This window comes from Brienomyrus brachyistius, chromosome 7 (assembly GCF_023856365.1).
Source record: "Brienomyrus brachyistius isolate T26 chromosome 7, BBRACH_0.4, whole genome shotgun sequence".
Taxonomy (NCBI): Eukaryota; Metazoa; Chordata; class Actinopteri; order Osteoglossiformes; family Mormyridae; genus Brienomyrus; species Brienomyrus brachyistius.
The window spans coordinates 12,449,926-12,468,018 of NC_064539.1; the positions used below are offsets into that span (position 1 = coordinate 12,449,926).

General features: G+C 40.2%; 2 protein-coding genes across 2 annotated transcripts; one reads left to right on the top strand and one right to left on the bottom strand.

Moving 5' to 3' along the window:
- Positions 1-1,966: 1,966 nt before the first annotated feature.
- Positions 1,967-4,058, top strand: hwa (huluwa). Its single transcript, XM_049018682.1, has 3 exons — positions 1,967-3,047; positions 3,148-3,328; positions 3,477-4,058. The coding sequence occupies exons 1-3, from the start codon at positions 2,421-2,423 to the stop codon at positions 3,641-3,643; spliced, it is 975 nt and encodes a 324-aa protein (XP_048874639.1). The 5' UTR covers positions 1,967-2,420; the 3' UTR covers positions 3,644-4,058.
- Positions 4,059-4,501: 443 nt separating this feature from the next.
- LOC125745634 (transitional endoplasmic reticulum ATPase-like) lies at positions 4,502-16,103 on the bottom strand. The gene is made up of 17 exons (XM_049018653.1): positions 15,937-16,103; positions 11,820-11,931; positions 11,277-11,449; positions 11,009-11,151; positions 10,237-10,367; positions 9,891-10,022; positions 9,405-9,507; positions 9,142-9,275; positions 8,887-9,022; positions 8,343-8,455; positions 7,414-7,578; positions 7,159-7,281; positions 6,665-6,877; positions 5,976-6,284; positions 5,689-5,844; positions 5,448-5,602; positions 4,502-5,257 (listed from the first exon to the last, which is right to left on the bottom strand). Exons 1-17 carry the CDS (start codon positions 15,951-15,953, stop codon positions 5,152-5,154), a joined length of 2,421 nt encoding a protein of 806 aa, XP_048874610.1. The 5' UTR covers positions 15,954-16,103; the 3' UTR covers positions 4,502-5,151.
- Positions 16,104-18,093: the final 1,990 nt, after the last annotated feature.

An 18,093-nucleotide genomic window follows, 5' to 3' on the forward strand; every position in this document is an offset into this window, starting at 1 on the left:
TAGATTGAAAGACCTACCACCAGGGTGCCTGTAGCCCACATTCTTCTTATCATGGCACACATCTATAACTTTTTAACTCTGTAAATAAATACTTTTATTGTCATATTTATTAGTGATATTACCTGTTATTATTGTATTATTCTTCAGGACATTAAATGTGAACTTTAATCGATATATCTGGACTTCTTTTCCTACCTACAGCCAAATGCGGGACAGACTAGGCTTGGGTCGTAAGTAATATATCATATCGTCATGCCATCCAGAGTTTATACGGTCCCCCACAAATAAAAGCTGGCCAGGTCTATTACAGACGTAACAAGCTTACAGTCAGAACTGCAAGGTTTACATGCTTGAAACCAGTTAGACCAACATTATCCCATCATGCACAACTACAGCCAACACATATAAAAGGCAGTTTCAAATTTGCCTTTCTGACATTTTTCTCATTTTTTTTTGTTGACGAAACTACATTTAGTCATAGTTCTTGGCATTCATTTTTTTATCATCTAATTTTCATCAATTACAAATCTCACTTGACGAATAATATTATTAAACCTGACAAAAATTAACACCAAGGCCAACGATTAGCCAGCTCTGACTAGCCAGGATGACAACAAAAAAAGTCTGTGAAAGTGTCCTGACCTCAAGTTAATACAAACACAATAAATTGTTTTAGTAATAGAAGTATAAATTGCATATTCAACAAATAATTTTTTAATAAAGTGAATCTCATCTTGTGGATAAATTTGCTGGCGATAGCATTTTGAGGGACCAAAGTGCCAGATTTAACAGGAAAAAAATTCTTAGAATGACCAGCAGAGGGAAACAATTCCAGTACACGAAAGAGAGAGAATCCTTACGGAAAGAACCCTGTTCTAAATAAACATTTAATTTACATATACAGTCATGTGAAAAGGTATGTACATCCAATGCAAAATTGTCTTTTATCTGACTAAAAAGATGGACAGCGGGAAGACGGACGCATAAATAAAAGGTCGAAACCAGCATGACTAGGTGGACCGTGTCCCACTTTCTGCAGAAACTTGATACAATTTTAGAGAACAGAATGAACCAACAGCCCACCTTTCCAGGCAAGCAGACCAGATTGACCTGCAGCACAAACTGCTCTGAATCACATGACTTATTGCAGGAGAGTGGCCTTCGTGGGCATCAGTTACCTTCACTCGCCCGTGAGCTGCTCGTAAAGACAGAGGCAAAATGTTTGTTCCTGAACTAACTAAAAGTGCCAGCTAAAAAAACTAAGAAATTATTTCAATTTATAATATTGTCAATCTGCAGCAGGTTCACCTGTCTGTCAATTAAAGTACCTCCCAGGTCACTGCTGTGCAATCACATGCCAAAAGATGACTTGGACACAAGATAGGAGCAAGCTAGCATGCTTGTATTAGAAGTTACCATGTTGAACAAATGAATTATAAATCAAGCTTTTCATTTTATCCCTGAGTGGTTGGTGTCGTATGCTGCCATGCTGTAAATTCACCCCACAAAACAATTACAGGGAGGAAAACCAATGTCCTTATAAGAATCTCTAGCAAAGACAGAAAGCCACAATCAGGACAGAACATGGAGAAAACAACTAGTTCCAAACTGAAAGAAGTTAGTCAATGTTGAATATTATAACCATGACTGTTCACCTTGAATGAAGAACATTTGGGGGAAGAACTGTAAGCGCAGAACTGCAGAGTCAAGTTTACAGCAAGAAATATCAGCGAAATTTCCTCCATCTCTTCTCATACGATCTGTTGATTTTTTTTTTTTTAAGAAGTACTTTACCTTTGGCTTGCGGGGTTTCGCCGGTGTTTTATGCGAAAACAAATGGGCCTATTGATCCGATTGTCAGCCATCTTTGTTTCCCTTAAAGTTGTACACAAATGTATATACGTTTGGATTCACAACATAAAAGTAATTTATATTCATGCCTAAAGCTCACAATAAACAAACGGGATGAACAGGAGGTTAATTTTATTTGTTATTTACCATCCTGATTATCATGCTTTACAAACTATTCCCCGCAGGCCACATCAACATGGAATTTCCGTATACTATTCTTGCACTTCACATTTCACGGTTTCTGCTGGTTTAAGAATGATTTTTTTTTTTTTGGAATTCATTTGGAATGCTTTCAGCCAAGAAGGACTTTAATTAGGCTATTTTAAATTAACTCGCTGTACTCACAGACTGAATAACTTCGGCCATATCCACACAACTAACAGAGGGATTCAGTATTTTGAGCAAACGGACGGAAATCACGTGTTGGAAATATTGCACACCTGCATTTAACTGACTGGAAGCGCAGTTTTTACATAACTAAAGCATAATTTTAATCATTCTTCACAATATCACGTCTATGCTTTTAAAATATCGTAAAATACCTCACATGAAATCTGAAGTCTAATGCAATGTCGCACATAGGCCCGTCAGTAACACCCTCATCTTCGAATGAGAGTTCACCTGTTTCAAGTTTAACTTTACTCATTCTCTTACTCATACCTTGCGTGGTTCTCCTCTTGCTGTTAAACTGCATGTTTTTAGGATATAAGATACTTATTCTATCTAAAAAGAAAAGGAAAAGGCGACGAGGGGGTTCCGAAACCACGATCTTACAATCGACGCTATCGACGCGACACGTTACCAGGATTTCGGAGACTCCATCCCAGGCCAATCAAAGCGGGAAAGATTATCTTTCCATCCCGGTGCCCGTGCTGGCACAGCCCGCGGGGTCTTCATCTCTCACCTCCTCTAAGGAGAGGGCTGCGCTGGGTCAAAGGTGCAGAGCCTCGAGGCCCGATGGAGCTACAGGAGGAGGATCGGAGTCTTTGAGAGCACCCAGCACTATACTAGCCACCATGTCGACGACCAACTCGACGACAAGAGCAGATCTACCGCGCAGATCACAGCTTTACAGCAGAAGCTCTTCGGGCGGGAGAAGACTGCAGCCCGCAATGACGCACTACAGCGATTCGGAGACGGATCGTGGCAACACTGCGCCACCCAATTCCCCTGTGCTGAATGGACCGCCGCTGGAGGTAAGATCATACATTAGGTAAACGTAAATCTTGTTCACCGTTTGTGGTGTACAGTATCTTGACGGCTTGCGTGTTATTTTCTCTTAACTGTCAATTCCAGAGCCCTGCAAACGTGGGCCCCATGCGGCGGAGTAGCACAATGGAGCTGATCGACACCGTCGGTACTGGGTTTGAGTACGAATATGCAAGCAGTATGCCCCCCGATAACTTATGCCTCGTTGCTTCAGCCAACTCCTCTACTGTGGGACCAGGATTAGACAGCGATTTTGGTGCAAGCGCAGGCAAGTCACTGCATTTTAGCATATTCATTTATATTTTTATATATAGAGTCACACTTTATTCAGCAAATGATCAATTTTGTTAATGTTGGTTGGTCCAATTCTTCATTTGCAGGTCATATGTTAATTGCTTAATTAATCTCTGTCGTAGGCATTTCCCTCAGAATATTGTCTTGTGACAGCGATGGCCTTTCCAATGCACTGCTGTCATCTCCTATGGAGTGGGACTACTATGATCCGTGTTATGTGAGCCAAAATAACATAGCCAAACACATGTTTCACATGCCCACTGTCATCACTAAGCAATACTGGGTTTAATGTTATATACATGCTATTCACCACAAATCCACCGCGTTAGGTGTCACTAATGAAAAAAAATATATATATATTCACGTTTAATATGATAAAAAACACTTAAATATGTTACCAAAAGTTTAATAAGATCTTTATATACTTTACGTTTCAAGGCGTTAAGACGTTTTGTTTCACTGTACGTTACTTATGATTTGTAATGTTTCTTAAAAAAACACACACACATTTTCAAATTGAGCATGTATAAGTGTCACAGATGTCATTTTTTCCCCACGCATTATTGTTTAAAAGATTTGGGTTTCTGGGATTGCGATTTTTGACGGCATTGCAAAACTTGCTGGTGAACTCTCATTTTGTTGCAGTTAATCTTATCTTTGCATATTTCAGACATGATTGTAATGTTGTATTATAATAAACTTTTTAAACCCATACCATCCCCCGCTTGGCTGTACAGATAAAATGTAGTATGTTAGATTTCTTGTATTACCGCTACTAATGTATAAGGTACTGATATGCTGATATACTCCAAACATAAATGTACAGAGTACGCCTTAATGTTAATACATTTCCCTTTAAACGAAATATAATAACTTAACTGCAACACGACTTGATTTTTTTTAATGCAACTTTAGAATTTATATATTAAATAGAAAAAGCGATACATGGCGTATGTTGATTTACAAAGATTGATTTAACCATCTGTTAAGTATGCACACAGTGCATAGCATCTAGTCTTTTTTGAGAGAATATAATGTGTTGATCAAATGAGTAAGTTATGACCAGCATCACTGACACCATAAAGGTTATAAGGAAAACATGGAGAAAAAAAATAGGTAAAGGTTAATTTTAGTCAACAAACAAGCGTTTCTGTATTTTTCTTTTAATGAGAATTGAAGAGCCTAACTTGACCTCAAATTAAAATGTTATGCTCCCGAAGTATTTTCTGTTCCTTAATACAAGCTTAATTGCAAACATAATGTCTATAATGACATTTCAGGAAAACACACATTATTACATACCTGCAGATTTACCTTAATTGACAAAATTAGACTAAGAACCCACATTACACAGGGAACTATCACTAGTTAATTTGTTTCATTTTGTAAGATTTTATTTTTTTAATATTCTCAAAAGGTGTAATACATTACCTATGCTACGTTTATAAAAAAAAAAAATTACCAATGTCCTTTCTTCTCAATCTACCACTATTGTGGCACAAAATGTATAGTGTATAGAGAAAAATCCCACTCTACTGAGAATTTATTCTCTTAAAATGCCACATTCCTGCTTGTCCATCTATTAAAAACAGGTACGGGAATAATTTCTTTCATACACCATGGTAAAGACAAGTAGCTACATGCTTTCTCCAGTATCTGTAAGCAGATAGATTTGTTGATATGTTAAAAAAAAAAAAAAAAAAAAATTATAGAAACATCAAATTGGTTTCAGTTTGTAATTTTTTTTACAACCCGGGCTGGTTGAATGGATTATTTTGGTCCACCGTGTGGTTCAGGTTAACCATAGAGATCATCATCATTGTCCTCAGTGAATACATTTCCACTACTGCCTCCTCCAGATCCCTGGCTTGGACCAGCACCACCTTGGTTACTGGAGGGGAATCTGGGAAAGAAACATGAAACAGTACATAAAGATGAACCATTAGACAACCGACCATTTAAGAAGTTTTAAACAAACCTGAATGCTAGTACCATCATAACAAAGCTGTACCTTCTGGTAATGCTGGTTATACGAAAGTGCATCTACAGCTAACACCAAAACATTTTGGCTCCTAGCCATTTAATGCTTCTACCTGAAGCTGCCGAATCCTCTGCTTTGCTGTAAGGTCTGTGCAAACATCTCATATTTGCGGATATCGTTGTCGCTGACAGAGCGGCGAGCAAAGCGCATGGCTTCTTCAAAGTGGTCCTTACGAATCTCTGGTACGGGATCATCTTCTTCAACCTCCTACGTGTTAATAAGAAAACATTATGTACCTTCCGCCCCACATACAACTGAACCCAGCTCAAGTAGCTATTTCTACAGCGTCTCACCATAGCTGAGGGATTAGTCTGCCTCTCACGTTCCCTCCTTATCTCATTTTCAATGGACTCTCTGATGGCCAGCTTGCATGCTCGTTGACAGATCTCTGTCAGATCAGCTCCAGAAAAACCATTTGTCATTTTTGCCAGGAAATCAAGGTCCACATCCTGTATATAAAAGGGCAGTTAATAAATTCTCTTTTGATCCATCAAGGTGAAAACAGGGTCATTTTAACTTTAAATTAAATAAACGTTTTTAAGTAGAATATCTAAGACAACTCGGAAAGATCATGCTTTGCCTTTGATATGGGAGACTTCCTCAGGTTAGCCTTCAGGATGGCAATTCGGGACTTCTCATCAGGAAGAGGGATGTAGATAAGTTGGTCCAGACGCCCAGGCCGTAGGATGGCAGGGTCAATGATATCTGGCCTGTTTGTGGCACCAATTATGAATACATTCTTCTTGCTAGACATTCCATCCATCTCTGTGAGGATCTGGTTGATAACTCTGTCTGCTGCACCACCACCATCTCCAATGCTCCCTCCACGGGCCTTGGCGATGGAGTCCAACTCATCGAAGAACAGGACACAAGGGGCAGCTTGACGTGCCTGACAACAATAGATTTTAGAGGATTATTTTTTCCTCCCTCAAAAGAACTCAAATGTCAAGCTACTGATACTAGTAAAAACTATTTCGTAATTTAGTTTATTATGCAGAAGATGCACTTACAGGATTTGATATCACAGAATCAAGGGATATTTAAGATGTATGCCGTTTCATAATAACATGTTAGGAATACAAAGTTCAAACCAATCAATGATAAATTAGGTTTACCTGGAGTTTAAAAACTCAACTGCTATTTAACCTATAAATAATCCTGATACTTTCATGCTTAAGAAATTCAGCCCCAGAACTGGCTACCACTGAACAGTAGAGCTTCATGTATTTATTTTTTCGGTTCATTTGTTTGAGTTAATGATTACCATACCTTGTCGAAGATCTCCCGGACATTTGCCTCAGACTCTCCAAACCACATGGTGAGCAGCTCTGGACCCTTTATGGAGATGAAGTTAGCCTGACACTCATTGGCAATGGCCTTTGCCAGCAGAGTCTTACCACAGCCAGGTGGACCATAGAACAGAACCCCCTTGGAGGGGGTCATGCCGAACTTCAAGAACTTGTCTGGATGCTCAACGGGGTACTACAGGACGACATAAGAGCACTTTCAGAAACAGACTAATTCATATGCCTGAGCATACAGCACTACATAATATGGGTAATAACCATAAACCATTCCTGCTCCTGAATGTCTAACACCCAGCAGAGCTTAGATGCAGCCCTAATCAAAACACAAGTGAAACAGACAATCGGTGCAGTATTTTTTCAGACTGAAAATGGCAACCCTACTGGGGCTGAACCCCTACCAGACACATTCCCCCTCTCCAACAGATGGACACCTGATAAGGGACATTTGTTATTTACTTGAACAAGTTCCTGTAGCTCTCTCTTCACATCCTCCAGTCCGCCAATGTCCTCCCAGGTAATATTAGGCACCTCCACCACCGTTTCTCGCAAGGCTGAGGGGTTGCTCTGACTCAGGGCCCACTAAAAACATATTAAAATACCAATTTAAAAACTGAAATTTACTAGCAACTTACTTAATAGATCTGCCTAATAATTAATGAGTACTGACCATAAAATGCACAAATATCAGAAAATAAAAGCATTTCAACTTACCCTAAAGTCATCCATTGTGACTGCCAAAGAGTTCATGACCTCTGCATCAATGGTTTCATCCTCCAGATCAATGAGATCCATTTTCTTTCTGATGGCCTGCAGAGCAGCCTCTGAGCAAAGGGCAGCAAGATCAGCTCCCACATGACCATGAGTCTCATTGGCAACCTGGAAGAGCAGATGTGTGATGTAATCTTAAAGGAAATATTGCCACATTAGTTATCCAAAGCCAACACAATAAAAAAAAAAACAAATGACACCCCCCCATACACTTTTATATCTACTTTTACTGTGACCTCTTTTTACTTTGTGAAATACAAATTTAATTAAAATTTTATATTAACTTTTTCATCATGGTTTGTAGTTAATGGTCTTTGATGTTCTCATATCTCTGTGTGAGACATGTCTGGTTTCTGCAGCCTTTTAGCATTCACTTGAAATTTACAGATCTCAAATAGCAAAATAAATCTTATGGAGATGGATACTTCAAAAATATACATTAACAGAAATGTAGGTGTTACATTCAAAATCAGAAATGACGTACTGTAGTAGCGGCAATAAGTCATAAGGAACCAGTCTTCAACTGACAAGAATATTAAAGCATTTTCAATTAACTATTTTCACATTTTCAGACGTCTCCACTCACACAATTGCTGAACTCTGACACTAAAATATAACTGGAATTAGGAGCCAGCATGCATCACAGTAATGGTACTGGATTGGCTTTGAGAGATGACTAATCAATTAATGAAATCCAGTTGGCCTTAACTGGACTAATGCATAGATTTGGGGGGTTAAGCAAGGTCAATTGAGTCAACCAATAGAAAGGATACTTTGGGATGCATTGAGGAGTTTATGGATACTTTGTTTTCTTTCTTTCTTGCGTTTCTGCCACAGTATCTAGTGGTTCAAAACATGTTTTATCTACGCACCTGTTCAAGATCAACATCATCAGCCAGCTTCATGTTCTTGGTGTGAATCTGGAGGATCTCAAGTCGCCCGGTTGCATCAGGAATGCCGATGTCCACCTCTCGGTCGAAGCGACCTTTCAAGTTATTAGAACAATTCGTTTGAAAATTTTACACCTGAAATTACAAGGATCCAGCTGACAGGCATTTCACTGATGTTTATAGTTAAGTTCTTATGGTTTGCCTTGCCATAGAGAAAAACCAGAGCAGTAAGCATAAATAACAAATAATCCAAAATGTTAATAACCTATTTATGAAGAGAAATTGCTAGAAACAAAGCTTTAGAGGTTAATGAGTTGGCTTATTCCATTCAATAGCGCAGAAATGATAGCTCCTCATTTTATGATGCTCTAAGCACTTTGAAAAATCAGTCATTTGAATAAATGAAAATTAGACCTAACACACAATACTAGCTAATAAAGGAGTATGCTTAGCTGAATAATACTCCCCCCCCCCCCCACAGGCCTTTGTATTTTATTGCATGACGAGTTTCAAAGTGATCTGTTACCGAATCGCCTGAGAGCTGGATCGATGCTGTTTGGTCTGTTTGTAGCTGCCATAACGATGACATGTGCCCTCTGCTTCAGCCCATCCATAAGGGTGAGCAGCTGGGAGACAATGCGCCTCTCGACTTCTCCATGAGTCTGTGGAAGGAGGTGTGAAACTTCATCAACTTCTCCAGAAAACCCTCTCTAAGACAAAATGCACAGATAAATGTGAACGGCCTCCAGCCATGATGAGAGAGAAAGAACTTCCTGCTTAACTTCTCTCTTTTTGGTGCAATGGCATCAAGCTCATCGATGAAGATAATGGCAGGGGCATTCTTTTCAGCTTCTTCAAAAGCTTTTCTCAAGTTGCTTTCAGACTCTCCGGCGAGTTTGCTCATAATTTCAGGGCCTTATTATGCAAGAGAAAACAAAATTAGAAAGGAATTCAATACTTAATGTCAATACTGATGTTAACAGCTACATTATTATCTAATGGTGTAACAGATAATTTTGGTTTACTGTGCAGGAAATCTTTTACCATTGATGAGGAAGAAGAATGCTCCAGTTTCATTTGCAACAGCACGAGCAATCAGTGTTTTTCCAGTTCCAGGGGGGCCGTACAGCAGGATTCCACGAGGAGGCTATGCACATGAAATGAAATGCACACTACAAAAATCCTCTGAGCCACAATGCCTGGCACTTTAAGACATCTTCAGGCTAACTGTCTGATGCCATTTTAGATAAAGTTACTGTTATTACGTCATTGGAAAATAGTAATAAACACTTAAGGCATTTTACTAATGAACAAAGTTGTGAAAAGTCCTTCCCAAGAGGAAAGGATTAATTCTGCACTGTCAATCAAAGCCTGACTTAACCAATGAACTGGCAAACTGTTCAACAAGAGGCGGGATAAACCCTTGAGTGACAGACAGAATATGAAAATCCCACAATGGGCTTTTAATTCTCCAAGCTCCCATAGCTACCCATACCAATAAGGGGCACCTTCAGAAAACAAAGCACTTACCTTGACGCCAATCGCCTTGAACAGGGCCGGGTGTCTAAGGGGCAACTCCACCATCTCCTTAATCTGAGCCAGCTGCTTCCTAACTCCTCCAATGTCATCATAACCAACTTCGTTCAGGGATTCCTCCTCATCCTAGTCACGCAAATGACATGAAAATGTTTACATGTCGTACATTCAACAATCATTTTACTGCTTGACAACTGGGGGGAGGGGGGGGGGGGGCAAATAGGTATAGTGTTTTCCAACCACTTCTAAAGGCAGTCTCCCAATATATTTTAAAACATTCTTTTAAACATATTTACATGAAGGATAGACATTAGCATCACTCTGAGGTTTGTTGCCTTACCTCACGTTTGATTGGCTCTCCCTCACAGTGGATGACTGTGTCTGGAGCAACAATGCAGTATGGGCTGGGGTCTGTCTCTACCACCTTGAACTCCACGGCCCGCATCCCTCCTCTCACAAGGAAAATATCCCCTAAACAAAACACAAAAACATGCATTTAAAATGGCAACCTACAGTTCAGTGGACAAGAAAATAAGAACCACGTTTTTAGAAGTAGCTAACAATGATAATTTTATGGGAGTTTTACCCAGGGTATGGTACCGCATTCAACTTAAAACCTTCCATGGAAGAACATCCATTAAATCATCAGTGGATCTCCATTTTCCTATTACAGTGGTCTAGAACGCTGTGGTGCAACATACAGCATTGATGCAAAAAATTACAAAATACTAAAGTAAAGCACTAAGACACCTTTAGGAAATACAGAACAAAGAGAAATACGGAACATTGCAAGCTGGCTGACCTACACTGCAAGTCTAAAAGGGAGGATATTAGCTTTGAGTTGAATCACATAGAAGGTTTAACTGGTACTAGCTAGCATAAAGGAAAGCATTTAGTGTTCCCAGCTTTTGGGGATTTTAACCTATGACCTATCCAGATAAAACCTATATGAACTACAGACAACTTGCTCCCAAAATCTTTAGTTAGGCTATTCAGCACTTTAAGGCACAAAAAAAAAATGTTAAGACCCAAATTTTGTGCTTTTTGCACTTGAAGGCTACCGTATCATACTGTTTACCTGAACAGATGCACTGACAATCTGACACCCTTACCTTTCCTGATGGGTCGGTAGGCTTCCAGGAAGTATGGCTTAAGATAAACCTCAAACAGGTTGCCTGTGATGCCCTCCACCGTGTCATCGATGGGCAGAACGTGAATCCGTTTCCCGTACTTCACGTCAGGGCATGGCTGGATGCTGCACAAAGGAAGAGAATCACGGCCTTTACTCCAGTGTTCCAGAGGATGGTAGAAATACTGCTGTAGAGAAGATGCTGCAAATGCAGCAGGTGCGGACAACCCCAAAGGGCAGCAAAGCCTTACCTAATGACGTCTCCGAGGCGCACCCTCAGGTTGTTGCGGACGACCCTGTTCATGCGCACCTTCTCGTCAGAGCAGGTGTCATCCGAGAGCACAATGCATACAGTCTCCCTCCTCTTCTTCCCTTTGAGCAGGACTGTGTCTCCCCTAAAGAGCTGAAGCTCGTCCATCTTAGCCTGCCAGGTGCGAGATAGAGAATCACGATTCGCATCAGGTGGAGTGCAAGGCTACAGCTCAAATGCACGCATGCCGTTTGCTTCCCATGAAAAATAATTATGTCATAACCTGAAGTGCTACATATTTCCTCTCTTTCACTAGCAAAGTAAATCAAGATCTGCTTAATTCCGAATCATTCCCACTAACCTTTATACAGATAAAATAAACAAACAGATATACAGCTCAAGTAGTACATTTAGACTTGCCTTAAAGTTGTGGCAAGAATGTGTGGCATAAAGAAAAAATGTATTCGAAAATGTACTATAAAACCTGAAACATGATTACTAAAGAGCATCAAGAAGAACATAACAGATCAAAAACAAAACTGACCTGAGAGAGGGAAACCACACTGTTATCCTCATTAATGGATTCATCCACCATCAACCTGTTGGGTCTGTTCTTCTGCTTTAAAATTGCAGTGGAAAGATCATCGTTTTTAGATCTATGGAGAAAATGAAAACACATTCATTACTATAAAATTTGCCTCTAAAGTAAACAGCTTCGGAGGAATGTTACACAATCAGATGTTACACATGTGCAGACACCTACACACCTTACAAACCACTTTTCCTGTATAAGGTCACAGTAAGGCTGGAGACAATCCCAGAAAGGACAGATACGTATAGATTCACATAATGACACAGCATGTCAATAATACCTTTTTTTATTTATAGCCACAAAAGCCTACCTACAATAAAAAAATATTCGGAGGCAGTGATTAAATATTAATAATACTTTAAGGCAGGGGTGGGAAATCTTATCCAGAAACGACTGCTGTGTATGCAGGTCTTTTGCTGCAACTCCCTAATTAGAGTACTAATTAGAGGACTGACTGGCTGAAGAGTCCTCACACCTGGGTTTAAACAACTTACCCAAAGTTTATCCCAAAAACCTGCATATACACTGGCCCTTAGCAGATAAGATTGGCCACCCCTGCTCCAGGGCCTTGCTTTGAAAAGAACTGAACTATGCCATGAGAAACGGGAGACAGTAGATTTATATGGAATCACCAACCAAGAAGACACAAACACAGCTCAGAATCCAGCTGAATTTCCACAGATAAGCATGAATACCTCACTGGCAGGTTCAATACCAGATCTTTCAAGAGGGCAGTCAAATCGTCAGATTGACTACAGCCAGATACAGAGACAGATACAGCCAACCACTGTCAGAGGCTACGTTCACACTGCCATGCTGAAGTAACTCAAATCAGATTTTTTGCACACAAATCTGATCTTTTCAGGGCTGTGTGGACACGCAAATCTGATCTTTTCAAATCAGACTTGTGTCACTTTCACATGTGGTACTAAATCGGATACGTATCCAATTCGCGGCCATGCGACCTGAATGTGAATGATTATACGCATGCGCTGACATCATGAGCCTGCGCCGGCAGGCTCGTACCCACACATCTCTTGGTGCAGCAGTTCCAGCAATAACTGCGAAAACAGAAAAAGCTAACCGCCTGACTTTTTCTCCTTTACAACCTGCTCATGTACAGCTGATTCACTGTTTGTCGTCCTCCAGAGCAACGTGCGATACATGCGCAAGCCACTAACGCCTCCATTTTTAATGCCATGAGGTGTCCCACAGATATGACGTTTTTTGTTGTTGGCGAAGCAGTTGACCCGTGTAAAAACGTATCAATGTGCGCATGCGTGCCGTTTCGGAAGACCGATGCGTTCACATTACAGTCAGATACAGGTCACTTGACCTGTATCTGAATAGCGCAAGCCACACAACTTGTAGTTATGAATGTGAACCGTCAAGATAGACAAATCCGATCTGAGCAAAAAATCTGAACTGAACGATGTGGCTGGCAGTGTGAACATAGCCGGAGTGTTTGCAAAAAAGCACAAATTCAATCATGAGAAACACACAAAACAAGTGGAGAAAAATTCTTTCAAAGATATGCTGAACTCATTAGACCATCAATATGAAGTACTAAGCTGAAAGTAATTGTCATCCCAAGTCACAAGAGCAATGCTTAATCAGAAGCAGAGGTAACTGTTAATTAATATTAGGAAAGGAAATTGTTTTTCGTTAACAAAAGATTGTGTGGCTTGCGCTATTTAACTAAAGGGTAACAATGACATGACAATAATTCCATGAATCATCTGACCATTTATCCTGATTATGCTTGTGAGGGGCCCTAAAACCCATCCCAGCAGCAAAGGGCACGTGACAGGGATAAAACCTAAATGGGATGCCAGTCCACTACAGGACAGTGGGTAGCACTCACCTTACAGCTCCAAGGCTGTTGTTTTTAATCTCGCCATCATTTTTTCCTCCAGGTACCATGGTTTCCTCCCATAGTCCAAAGACATGAATGTGAAGACTGCAAGTGCATCCACGCATGTGGACTGGCATCCCGAACAGGGTATAAAGCAGCCCTGTGCCCTACTTTGCAGGTGATATGTTTCAGTCCCTAGCCCGAAACCACCCCCATTACTCTGAACAAGATAAGCAGTTATAAAACAAATGGATAACTTTCATAAAGTATGAAAATATAAGAATACCATTAAAAGTTTTAATCAATGAATATTAATTACAAAAAAATTGTAAGGGCACAAATTTTACTGACTCAAGAACGAGTCTTAGTTATCTATGTACCGATCATTACCGACCACCAACATGGGCGTATCAGCAGCGCCCCCTACCCGGCATAACACACGCCCAGGGGAATTAAGGGGTAATATCGAATCATTTGTTATACTAAGGGGACAGAAATAACTCCAAAACAAAAGATCCAGCTTCATTATGTATTTTGAAGGAAAGCGAAGTTGAACGACATGCTTTTTACCGTGTTAATGGGAATTACAGCCTGGTGGTACAGATAAAAATACACTATAAAATCGACGGTCAAAGCTCGACTTGAAATACTTTCGCTTGTAAACGTGTTCTGCAAAACACTGTGCTTGCTGTTTACTTATTATCGGTCAGACCAGCTAACCCAATTGGGGCCCTCCTAAACATTATTATCAAGAATCGTAAAACACAAAGCATCCAATTTAAGGATCACACTGAAATTCGAATGCTTAAATATTGGTTTCCATATACTAACAGTAATAATATAACATCGGCAAGCCCACATTTCATAAACATATTAAGTGTAATGGTCCGATCTGTGATTTTCAACCTATTCAGCAACTTCAAAACCGAGAATTTCGCTCGTCAAAATTATAAGACAACCCTGTAACACTGTATAAATGCTAGTAATGCAGAAACTCCGAAATTGCTAACTACACTGACAAACACACAGGGTTGTTGTTGCAACCTCAAAAAGACTGCACTTATGTTTTAGATGCGTGAAGTTAAACTCTTGGTAACTGGAAACGTGTGCACTTAAGTAATGGAAAAGATGACAAGTTTATAACGCAGGTGTTTTGTTTTTGTTCAACACCAGTATATAAAGTCTGCGAGAGTAGCGAAGCTTGATCGCCGCACTGAGGACTGAAGGCCCGAATGACACAGCAAGAAAACCAAACCTTAAATGCGCTAAACGCAGTCTTTCGCGTGGTGGCATTTTTTCGGCAGCCGTGGATAGGAGAACACGACACAGGTCAAATGTGAGAAATTAGCTGGTGAACGATCATTTTAAAGGTCTAACCGATATTTACAAAGGAAGGTGCATGGACAGATTAAAGCGGTGGCCGGCCAATGCGGAGTTCTTATCTGGACACCAGTACAATAAAATAAAGCCAAGTACTGCATGTGTTTTCTTTTTGTTAGCGTTGTTTAATATTTTTGATCAGTCCATTAGCTATCTGCATACATATGCACACGTGTGTCTGTTTATCAAAACAGAATTATCTAGGAAAATAAAAACGTGTTCGCGGTGGATTTAAACGCCACCATAACATTTGCTTGTCCGGTAGCCATGCTATTGGGTGCTAAATTCGTGAATGTTAAATATAAAGTCTTTATTGTCACCTAATCCTATTTTATTCCAGCACCGGTAGGCCACCCGTGGCAGTCTTTGGTGGGCAGTAATAATAGTTAGTTCAATTTGTTTTGATGAAACTTATTATTTGGCGACTCGTTCCACGTAGCGTTACCAAAGACGTTTAGCCAGCTAAAGTTACCGGATATCATCCCAATAACTTCACCCCAGAATCTAATAAAAGCAAAAAATTACAACACCAAACAGTCATGCTCATAGCCAACCAGGTTCAGCACCATTCAGTAGTAGGGACAAATGACCTGGACAGTCAGCCGATGATTTTCAACAAAACCATTCACATCAAGCAGATGTCTACATGGCTAACCAGCAGGCCCCCCGTTAGTTATTACTGTTTTAGCTGAATCCACTGACGCCACAACATTTAGTAATGACGTTGGCGTCGCGAAAACGTCAAGATTTGTTTTCGGCTCCTTTTGGTTTAAGATCGATTATTGACAATGATGAATCTAGGGTATACCGAAACAAACAAATGCTCATACTTACTCGCCTCCTGAAGCCATGTTGGTCCCAAATAAGTTATTTATAAATATATATTTTTAAAAAGGTCTGTATGTATGTGTCTGTTGCTTTGTCAGATTATACTCCAACCGTCTTGTCACAGCTAGCTAGCTAGCTGACTGGCTATTTGCCATTCAAGCAAAATGTGAACTCCTTCCGCTTGCGACGTCAGGCTTAACGCAGGCGTAGTATGGAGTCGCCAGGCTCCAGCACCGCCCCAGCCATGCTCCTGTTCTGGATAGGCAAATAGAAATTGGATGGATATTCATGATTAATGTGTATTCTAGCAAGTTCCACATGTGAAGGTATAAGGGAACAGTATTACCCACTGAGCCGCCATTGGTTAGGATTTGTCACAGCATTCTCTGGAGGGGCTGGGTGGGAGTGTTTAGGTGTAAGAGTACAAAAAATAATAATCCTTCCAATTTACAATAATCAAATTTAACTTTGCATTTGCTGAGTCTTGAGGTATCTCAATTATATTATATCTAGTTATTATAGTTGTTATAATCCAATACATAAGTATAAACTGTATCAATACAAGAAATTTAAATTCAGCCATGTCAGAAACGTCTAATGTTTAAGTAAAAGAAGTTTTACGTAATATTACTGCGGCGAATGTGGTTCATTTTCCTCATTTAGTAGGTTGGTTACTACATTCCACCGACCACACGGATTCACTCGCTGCCTCTATTATGTAAACAGACAGCATTGTTAAACCAATGAACAGGACAAGCTTATAGCTTCTGCCAGAGAAGTGCTAACCCAGCATATTCACATTTACAGCTGGTTTAACATCTAACAGCAATCCATCTGCTCACATTACAATGAATACAATACAATAAAGGTACAGACGGACAATCTAAATAATAACTGAAGAAGGACCAGCAATACAAAAGCAAGCAGAATATGTATAGATAAACCATGAGTGTAATGATGATGTAATGAGATTTTTCATTTTCATTTCATTTTTCTTCTGGTGATCCACAGCCAGGGTATTCCATGGCCAGAACAGATGATAATTGTTGATTAACACTGATTGCCTTAATTCCATCAGGATGTATTCGATGGCACTAATGATTTCTCATTGACACTGCAGTGCTGACCTTACGAACTTCCAAACATCACAGTGGGAACCAGCAGAAGAAGAGGGCTGGTCGCGGCAAAAGTGTCCCATTGTGAAAGACAAGATACCACTTAAATGAAATGCTCCATCGAGCGCCTCAGAAAGATATTCCTTCCAAGTCATCGCATTGTGCCACCAGTAATCCACTAAGGGAACATGTGCAGTATTACCTATTCTATAAATATCTATTTATCTTTGTGCGGTAATTGCCAAGTTGTATCTGACACCACAGTACTGTACCATCCATTTTCCAAACCGCTTATCCTACTGGGTCGGGAGCCTACCCCAGAAGCAATGGGCACGAGGCAGGGAACAACCCAGGATGGGGGGCCAGCCCATCGCAGGGCACACTCACACACCATTCACTCGCACATGCACACCTATGGGCAATTTAGCAACTCCAATTAGCCTCAGCATGTTTTTGGACTGTGGGGGGAATCCGGAGTACCCGGAGGAAACCCCATGACGACATGGGGAGAACATGCAAACTCCACACACATGTGACCCAGGCGGAGACTCAAACCCGGGTCCCAGAGGTGTGAGGCAACAGTGCTAACCACTGCACCACCATGCCGCCCCCCAAATTATTTTCATAGGTACTTAATTAATATTTATACAGAATAGTTATATTTCACATTATAAATCTGTGTACTGTGCAATCTAAGTACAAACAGTTTCTTAAGGATAATAAATGCATGTTCTGATGGTAAGGGTCCAGCCGGCAGTCAGTTGTGCCTAGTTTTTAATATTTTATACTTTTCCATTCCATCAATTTTGACCCTTCCTCTTACCAGAGATTTTAAGTTTTCATAATGGCTTATTTGTTCTTCCTACAACAGACTCTTTACTACAGCTCTAGCCAGAGTTTAAAAGTTCAGGTCCACAAAAAATAAATCCAGACCAAGTTTTTCTTTCAACCAACCAGTTGAGTAGGAGTCATGGTCACAGTTTTCAGTTGGTTGGTTGAATCAAAATCTTGGTCTGAATTTATACATTCTGGGCCTGAACTTTTCACC

Coding starts and splice junctions, on each gene's coding strand:
- LOC125745634 (XM_049018653.1), bottom strand. Junction 9,276..9,404: donor ATTCTTCTTCCTCATCAATG/GTAAAAGATTTC, acceptor TTGCATAATAAG/GCCCTGAAATTATGAGCAAA. Junction 7,579..8,342: donor ATGATGTTGATCTTGAACAG/GTGCGTAGATAA, acceptor CTGCTCTTCCAG/GTTGCCAATGAGACTCATGG.
- hwa (XM_049018682.1), top strand. CDS start 2,421: ATGTCGCACATAGGCCCGTCAGTAACACCCTCATCTTCGAATGAGAGT. Junction 3,048..3,147: donor TGAATGGACCGCCGCTGGAG/GTAAGATCATAC, acceptor TGTCAATTCCAG/AGCCCTGCAAACGTGGGCCC. Junction 3,329..3,476: donor CGATTTTGGTGCAAGCGCAG/GCAAGTCACTGC, acceptor TCTCTGTCGTAG/GCATTTCCCTCAGAATATTG.